Source organism: Austrofundulus limnaeus, unplaced genomic scaffold (genome assembly GCF_001266775.1).
Source record: "Austrofundulus limnaeus strain Quisiro unplaced genomic scaffold, Austrofundulus_limnaeus-1.0 Scaffold119, whole genome shotgun sequence".
NCBI lineage: Eukaryota > Metazoa > Chordata > Actinopteri > Cyprinodontiformes > Rivulidae > Austrofundulus > Austrofundulus limnaeus.
In genome coordinates this window covers 1,430,286-1,439,319 of record NW_013952521.1, presented here as the reverse complement: position 1 = coordinate 1,439,319, position 9,034 = coordinate 1,430,286, and the positions used below count along the sequence as shown (strand labels likewise).

The window sequence follows — 9,034 nt, the reverse complement described above, 5'->3', positions numbered from 1 at the left end:
AAGCTGCAGCATCAAGTTGAGTACAGCTAGGGTAGTATTGGACCATTACAAGGCCCCATTTACTCCCATTTTATGAATTTGGAATAAAGTTTAAACATTAATATTTGAAAAACTACAAGTTGTACAGGCAGCAAAAGGCAAAGCAATCATTTAGCACAGGACCTTAACAGATAGAAATTACAATGGCAGCTGTAGGACAGTGTAGGCAGGAGCATTGGACTTTCAGAATGAAGTTTGACCAAGTTCAAATGTGTTTTCTATACCAGCTTGTGCCTGTCACGTCAGCAGGTGTTTGTAATTAAGGTAATTGTGTAACAATATGAAGTTTGCAGAGATTTTTGTTAAAGTAGCAGTAGCTGGATTTGAATCCTGATCTCCCGCATGAAAGCCCACAGAGCTCATCATGAGACTATAGGAGATGTGGCAGAGGACAATCCCAGGGATTGGATTGTATGTATACAGAAAAAGTTTACCTTGCCAATGCAATTATTGACACTTAAGTGCAATATATTACAGCAATAGGACAACATAAAGACAGTATTACAGTAAAACATCAAAATACAACCATATTAATATTGTAATTACTGAACTACTGAGTTTAAATATTGTGAAACTATGGTGCAGTACCATATTGTGTAGATGCAGCAGGGGGCAGTATTGGACAAATACAAGGCTCAATTGACTGCCATTATAATTTATTAAACATTAATATTTCAAAAACTATAAGTTTTACAGGCATCAAAAGTCATTGCCATCATTTGGCACAGAGGCTTTACAGATATAAATTACAATGGCAGCTCTAGGACAAAGTATGCAGGAGCAGAAGCATGGCAAAGTTGAGATGACTTGGATGTGGAACGAATCACAATATTGTGCATTGCATTGGCAATGCACGCTGATAGTAATAATATTAAAGAGAAACAGGAAAACAATAGTGTGCATTGCCAATGCAATGCACAATGATAACTGAAAACTATGATTTTCAGTTATCATATTCAATAATCAGTGTGTTTAGTGTCAATAATTGTATTGGCAATGTGGCCTCTTTCTGCATACATACAAACCAATCCCTGGCACCATTCTCTGCCACAGCTCTAATGGTCTAATGGTCTTTGCCATGGGCTTTCATGTGGGAGATCAGGGTTCAATCCCAGCTATGAACAAACACTTTCATTTAAACCACATATTTTCAGATTATATTGTCACACATTACACTCAATGGTTCAGTGTTTACAATCATGATATGATTTTATTATCATGCTTTAATATAAATTTGTCTTAATACTGCTCTATTATTGTCATATTATGCAGTTTAGTGTCAATAATTGTATTGGCAATGTAGCCTCTTTCTGCACACATACAAACCAACCCCTGCCACCACCTTCTTCCACAGCTCCACTGGTCTAATGGTCTATGCCATGGGCTTTCATGTGGGAGATCAGGGTTCAAAACCCAGCAAATGCAACCTTAACAAAAAATCTCCTCCAACTTCATATTTTCACTCAATTACCTTAATTAAAAACACCTGCTGACGTGACAGGCACAAGCTGGTTTAGAAAACATATTTGTACTGGTCAAAGCTCATTCTGCAAGTCCAATGCTGCAGGGAAAGCCATGCTACATGGCAATGCACACTTGTTTTTACATCGTAAAAACCCATGTCTAGTTAAAATTAAAATCCTAAATTACTGGGAGAAACAGCGATAGTAAAGACAGTCTTTAGTTTCAGAACAGATAAGTCGTAAAGTACAAATATTATTAAAAATACTCAGTGTCATCTGCAAATTAAAGGAGTATTCTAGTTTATTTTTTACTTTTATCTTGAAAAAATAATTTTATTTTATAGTTTCTTCACCTGTGTTTGATTTATTTCATTATTACAGCTGAGAATACAAAGTAATTCTCAATAATTAATCAGGGCCTGGTTTGATTCTTACATTTCTTTGTTTTTTTTTCTTGCACTTTTCTCTGTTCCAGTGCGAAATAAAACCTGAATATATTTGGTCAAATCACAAAAAAAAAACACACTTAAAAAGTTTGCAAATATATTTGCACAAAAGAATGTTCACAGAATTTGTTTACTTACAYATTTACAGTCAATAGGTTACAATTTTTATGGAAACAAAAACTGTTCATACGAGCCATCAGAAAAAAAAAGTTTTAATGTTACATAATGAAGAAAATAAAACTAAAGATGGATTTATGAGACTAAAACACAAAACTACAGTCAGTTTTTGTATTTCGGCGGAAGTGTTTGTTAAAAAAAAAAGAGTTTTATTGCTCAGCTTCAGTTTCTGTAAAAACGCCAACCGTCCGGTTGGCGTTTTTACAGAAACTGAAGCTGAGCAATAAAACTCTATGTTTGACTTTCACTTGGAAGATGGAAAAAATTAAATAAAAGCAGAGCTGTTTTAGTCCGTGTTGAGATTTAAACGTGTTCTCTTGGCATTCAAGCCGTGAAACGTCTCAAACCTCTAGGATTCCTCTTCTTTCGACAGAGCCTGCAGAGGGAAAAACACATAGAGAGGGCTCAGAAAACTGATTCTTCTCCAGCAGGAACATTCAGAAGTCAGCTCACCTGTTTGAGGAACTGTCGGCCAAAATAATTGGTGGCCATGTTCTTTAAGTTGGTCTTCCCCCCCACTTTACATCGAACGTATCCGTACAGGTTGGCCCCCTGCAGCACCACGCCCATGATCACTAAAGGCTGACGGGAACATGACAGTTTTATGGCTCAAAAAGCAGGAAACACACCGGGAAAAAGCAGCAGCAGCAGCGACTGGAAACCTTACCATCCATTTAATCTTGACTGAAAACAGGACGCTGAAGGCGAAGACCACCCAGATGATGGGGCAGATGATCAGTCCGAGCCAGAAGATCCGGGACTCCGAATCGGAGCCTTGCTGCTTCCCGGATCCCTGCAGGAAAACAGTCTCGCAGTCAGGACATCTGTAAACATGTTCACGGCTGTCAAACATCACAACTAGGGGTGTAAGAAAATATCGATACACTGAAATATCGCGATATTTCATTTCCCGATATTCTAAAGCCCTGTATCGATTTTTTTTATTAAAGTTTAAAATGTCAACTTTCCTGCGAGCCGTTCATTTTTATGTTGTAGTTCAGCCTCTGACCACTAGTTGGCAGCAGTGAGCCAGCCAGTTGGCTACTCTACGTCTGTGTCCAAAACGGCAGGACGGGTCCTCCGAAGGCCGAATTCGTCGGCCGCATATGTCACAGCGCCGCGACGAAGGATGTCCAAAACCGAAGACTCCTCCGATGCGGCCGACAAATACGTCCTTCCTTTGGCCCGAATCAAAGGACAGGTCTGATGGATCCTTCCCGGCCCAGCATATCCCATAATGCATTGCGGCCCGACCGGAGATTTTTTATGCTAGTAATGGCGGACGAAGCGAGAGAAAAGAATACATTTTAAATACAAATATGGTGATATAAAATTTTTTAAATTTAGCGGTTGTAATTCTAATACTTTTTTCATTTGTATGGACATGTTTTTAAATATTATTTTTTCGTCATAAAAAACGCGAAATAAACATGAACCTACAGCGGGTCAATTAGTTCTTCAAATGATACCTTTAAGTTAATTTTATAGTTTTGTGATATTAATAATGCTAATGTATTGATATTTTTCTAGTTTTGATTTAAGTTAGCTTGTTTAGCGTCATCACAGTTGCTAGGTGACAAGACGTACGCCGGGATAAGGAGGGGAGGCTAGACCGTCCAAATTCACAGCCTCTTTTTTTCCGGTCTTCCCGGTCTACCAAGGACCCGGCCCGCCACGACCGGGTAGTCTGGGTCCTCCGGAGGACCCGGCCTGTCGTTTTGGACACAGCCTATTGCTATTGTTAAGTGTTGGGTGACCATATTGTAAATTAATATTAAAAACTAAAAGCTGCAAAAAATATTTTTTCAAACTATTTATTGGCAAATTTAGTCTACGAATTGAAAACATGGATGTAATATGAAACAAAATAAAACACATACAAAGCAGAACACAGCTAAATGTATCAAACGTATGTCTATGTAATATTAGAATTTTCTGAGACAATGAATTTTGGTTTTTCTTTTTTTTTCCCCGTAAGAGGATTTTATTTAATAGAATTCCTGGACAAAAAAATCACAGTATATCGCCTTGCTTACAGTATCGCAATATATCAGGATATATCGTATCGTGACCCTTCTGTTATGATATGTATCGTATCGCCAAATTCTTGACAATACACAGCCCTAATCACAACCGTACCTTCCTGGACTCAAACACCCAGCGGCTCTGCCCGTCATCGTCCACCTGGTTCCACCAGCGCAGACCCACCATCAGCCTCCCTGTGATGTTCTGAAAACCAGCGTTCGACCCGCAAACATGAATCCAACACTGAAAACTTTACAAGACGCACAAAAAAAATAAAAAATACAGAGAATCCAACCTTTACTGTCCAGAAGTCACAGGAGAGCAGAAGGATTATGGTGACCATGGAGGCGATGAAACTCGCACTGAGGAGGTCACAGAGGAGGTAGACGAGGGTGGCGCTCACTCTGAAGAAGAGGTGGAAGAAGGACGCCACCGGATGCCTGAAACAGATTTATGACACATCTCTGGCCTTTGTGATCATTTGTTTTTCATCTTATCAATATATTGATTTTTATGCACAGTCCTAATTTATTTATTGGTATTTTTCAAATCACACAGGTGAAACGTAGAAATACAGTTTAGGGCCTGAATTTATCAAACTTCTTAGAATTCCTCTTAAGAATGCTGCTAAGAGTGGACTTAAGTTTAAAATAATTCTTAGTTAAAAGCTGAGAGTAAAAGTCATTTATGAAGCGTCTCAGTCTTACTTTAAGTGAAGTGGAGGTAGGCCTGTCGCGATAGTCAATAAATCAATTAATTGCACGATCATTTTTTTGAGGTCAGTAGAAAAAATGAGGACGATAAGTTTCATTTTCCTGCTTGTTTGTTTACTTCGTCTCTCTCCCTCTCTGTGCTCCGCTACACAGGAGCTCAGCTGACTCCTCTCCTGTTTTCTTAGTGTGGGAGGAGTCAACTCTCGCTTTAGTGTGAGAGCTCGTAGCAATAACAAACTAAAGAAACGTTTCAAAGCAGAACGCGGCTGCTGCAGTGTCGGAGCACTAGAGACTGAATTTCGCTGCGGGGAAACACACAGAGAGAGGAGGAGAAGGGGTGGGGGCTGAAACTCCCCCAGACCCACGACAAAAACTCGTCAAGACTTTACCTGTAGCTCCCAAAAATAACAGGAAACTTAAACGCACCATTTGTGTTTTAACAAAACACCCAAAAAGCCTGTAGCTGTCCCAACAACTCATGAGGAAAACTCTGAACTGTCTGATTTCCTCCCCTGCAGCGCTCTGACTGTCCCCTCCTCACACACACACATAGACACACGTGTGTTCTTCTATCCTCATGGGGACTTTGCATTGACTTTCATGTATTTACCAGTATTTTCTATTACCATTTGACCCTAAACCTAGCCTACACTTTACATGGGATGTGAACTGGGCTTATGTCCCCATAAGAAACAGTGGGTCCTCACCAGGCTGTGTAATTTGCTTCATCTCTAAAGAGATGCTGCTCTTTATGTTTATTTACTGTCTTAGTTGTGTGTGGCGTTTAATTTACATTTTGTTGTTCTTTGTTTTTTTTTATTCAAGTGCATTTTTGTTAGAGACTGAGAGTCCACTTTGTTAAACATTCTTTAAAAATTAAAGTTTATTGATTTATTACACTTACATATTACACTTTTATAATTATTAGTTGTAAAATGATCACCAGGCAATATTATCGCTTATCGCAATAATTTGTGAGACAATTAATCGCCCAGCAAAATCTGTTATCGTGACAGGCCCAAGTGTAGGAGTGATTGTTAAGTGTCAGTCTTAGAGCTGATTTGCAACACCTGGCTGTGCTGAGCTGATCCTAAGAAATATTCATCACTTAAGTCTAAAAATACACTCTAAGAAGTTTGATAAAAACCAGGTTAACACAAGTAACACAAGTATTAAGTTGCACATTCCTTCCAACAAAATGTCTCTTCAGAGTTTCATTTAAACGCTCAACAGAGAACCTGGTTTTGGAACGAGCGGTGTTGAAACAGGTCTGCTCTGAGGCCTATTGCACGAGTCTAGGATAAGGGATTAACCCAGGATTTTGGTGTAAACCTGAATTAATTAAGCTTTGAATCGGTTACATGAACTACGAGGCACTTATGTTTCTGTGGTAACAAGTGCTCTGAAGCTAACCTGATCCTGACCGGGTTTAAAGTGAAGCTTATTTAATCTTTTAAAGGAGACCAATTATGGGTCCTAGAAATGTTTATGGTATGTCTGTGGCCTATCCAGACCATGTTCATTCAATTTAATGCACAAAATAATTCTCAGATAATAAAATTTACTATTTTCTAGTTCTGCCTGCTCTGACTTCCGTTCAGAAGAGCTGTTTATGTTAATGAGCTCTGTTGGTAACGCCCTCCAAAAATCTGTTGACATTAACTCCGCCCTCCAAAGCCAGCGTTTACGTTAGCATGGCTAATAATAGCAGAAGCTCCGTTGTACAACCATATGAGACCCAGAGGCAGAGTCGTGGTCGCAGCTTCTTTTTCCTCTCCCTCCTCTGCTCTGCGCTCACTCTGCATGCTGTTACCAGAGCAGGGAGCAGCAGTGGTCAAAATACCTCAGAAACTCAAACAAATAGTCTTTAATAAGACTTTAATAAGCTAAACAATAGAGGTACATGAGAAAACGTGTTCATAACGAACGAAAATAAATAAATAATTAAATTGTGTCTGTGCCGGTCTCAAACCCTGGTCTCCCACTCTCTGGTCCAACACTCTACCCATTGCCCTATTGGAGGCTTGTTGTGAAATGAGCTGCGCAACAACAACCATGACGGCTTTTTATACTGAGGAGGTGGAGCCTCACCCGGGGGTTGCTAGGTAAGGGGCTGAACGCAGGTTCTGGTGGGTTGTCGTACAGTTTGTGACATCACAAAATGACGGAAGTATAAAACTTGTCGTTAATACACATTAAAAATACATTTACTTACAGTAAATATGCCCCTGGGTGCATTTTTTTGGTCCTAGGACTGTTTTTTAAGAAGTACATACCCAAAGTTGAGTTTAAAAAAAAAACCTTTAAAAAGTGAATTTTGCAGAATAGGTCCCCTTTAATGTTTCTGAGCAGTAAAGTCATTTTACTGCAGAAAACTATTACTCTAACCAAGTTTTACAGTCTTATATCAGCTAAAAAGTATTTTTGATCTTGTTTTTAGACCGATATACTAAACAAGATCAGAATATGTTGGATTATTAACCTTGTTAATCTGAAAAAAAATTTTTACTTCAAGAAGTCTGACCAAGTGCAACTGTCAAACTGTAGATTATTAATTATTAATTGAAAAGAATAAGGGTCTAATCTTTTTGACTCATTTTTAGAAACCTAATTTTTTATTGTGTCTGATCAGAAATCAGTTCTTCATACACTTAATTTTTTTTGCATTAAAATATTACAGAGTAAATATATTTATTTTATTTATTTATCAGATTATCCATGAAAAAGAATAATAAAAAAAGACTTAACCTCAGCTTCACCATTGAAATAGTCTATAAAAATAATATGACAAGTCCCCCCTGCTTTGTGCTACAGACCACCCACCTCCACCACGGCACCTTCCCACCCGTGTCCCCCACAACACACACGCGCCTGCACTGGAGCTCCCCCAAATGTTAAACTAGAACACAGTTTAAATCAGAAAACAATCAAAAACTGAATAAAGTCAAAGTATCAACCTGTCAGGACTTACTTAACGCCTTTCTTTGACGTTTTCCCTGCATCGTCTTCAGCATCAAACAGAGACACGTCTTCATCGTTGGTATCCTGAGGGATCAAACGAAGCTTTACCCACAAAACCAAAACTAAAGACCTAACATGTCCACAGAGGGACGGGTCAAAGGTCAGCTGAGGGAAAAATCAGCATCTTTAACAAAGACTTTTATTTCAACTCTGAACATCTGGAGCATCACAGCGTGTCCTCAAATGAAAAAAATATGACTTTTAAACTAAAACATAAAACATCTGTTCAACCAGTCTTCATAAAAAAACAGTTAATAATCATTAAAGGTCTGTTTGCAGGTTTATCTGGTTTGTGAAAACAGATGATTAAAATGTGCAAAACAAAACAAAAATACTGAAAGATCTATATTTTATGTTTACATTCTGACTGAACAGACAGCTTGTAAAAGCCTAAAGTACAACGTTTATTTATTTATTTAATTTTTGAGTAACTTTATAATTAACCCTATTTGCACTAATCATAGTTCAGTGTTGTTGGTTTAGCAAAACAAGAAAACATTATGTTGTAAATGTTCAGAAACAACAAAAATAAATAAAAAGACAGAAACCCTGGACAACTTTTCCTCAAAAGACAACATCAGAAAGAAAATATGTCAAACTGAGACCAAAAACATTTAAATCGTTACAAAAGAGTCTGACGTGTCAGCTTTTAACTAAGCAGCTAAATAATCAGAATTTAGCTGCATTTAGGCTGAAATTTGGTCCAGTTTAGTTTTAACACATTTATATAATTATGTCCCAGTAAAGAAAGAAACACATCCCCGCTGCTGCAGGTGAGCTGATGGTTTCATTTATTGGTTTAATTTCGTTTTTAATGATTGTAAACAGAATTTGGACGGAGAAGCTAACGTTAGCCACAGTTAGCTGATATCCAAACATTTGATTTTTAACATTAGTGTCAAATAAAAGACACAGTTTAAACTTATTAAGACACATAAACCTAAAACACTACGGTGAAGTTATCATGAAGTATAAACATCTACAGTTTTGTAAAGTGGAAACATTTAGTTGCCTGCTACATCCATGTAGCATCATGCTAACTCCTTTAGCAGAGAGCAGATGTCCGCTTCAGGACTCGGTTCGGATCTGTTGTTTTTTTTTTTTTTCTTTTTCCCAACCTAAAACACTACGGTGAAGTTATCATGAAGTA

The 9,034-nt window shown here is 38.0% G+C and overlaps 1 protein-coding gene across 1 annotated transcript in view; it reads right to left on the bottom strand.

Annotated features, from left to right (window-relative positions):
• Positions 1-2,028: 2,028 nt before the first annotated feature.
• Positions 2,029-9,034, bottom strand: part of tvp23b (trans-golgi network vesicle protein 23 homolog B (S. cerevisiae)) — a 7,402-nt gene continuing 396 nt past the window's right edge. The window contains exons 2-7 of the mRNA XM_014014857.1: positions 7,835-7,908; positions 4,446-4,590; positions 4,265-4,354; positions 2,793-2,918; positions 2,579-2,707; positions 2,029-2,501 (exon numbers count right to left, since the gene is read on the bottom strand). Coding sequence (XP_013870311.1) covers positions 2,475-2,501; positions 2,579-2,707; positions 2,793-2,918; positions 4,265-4,354; positions 4,446-4,590; positions 7,835-7,908 — 591 coding nt within the window. The 3' untranslated portion in view covers positions 2,029-2,474. The remainder of the gene's footprint in view (positions 2,502-2,578; positions 2,708-2,792; positions 2,919-4,264; positions 4,355-4,445; positions 4,591-7,834; positions 7,909-9,034) is intronic.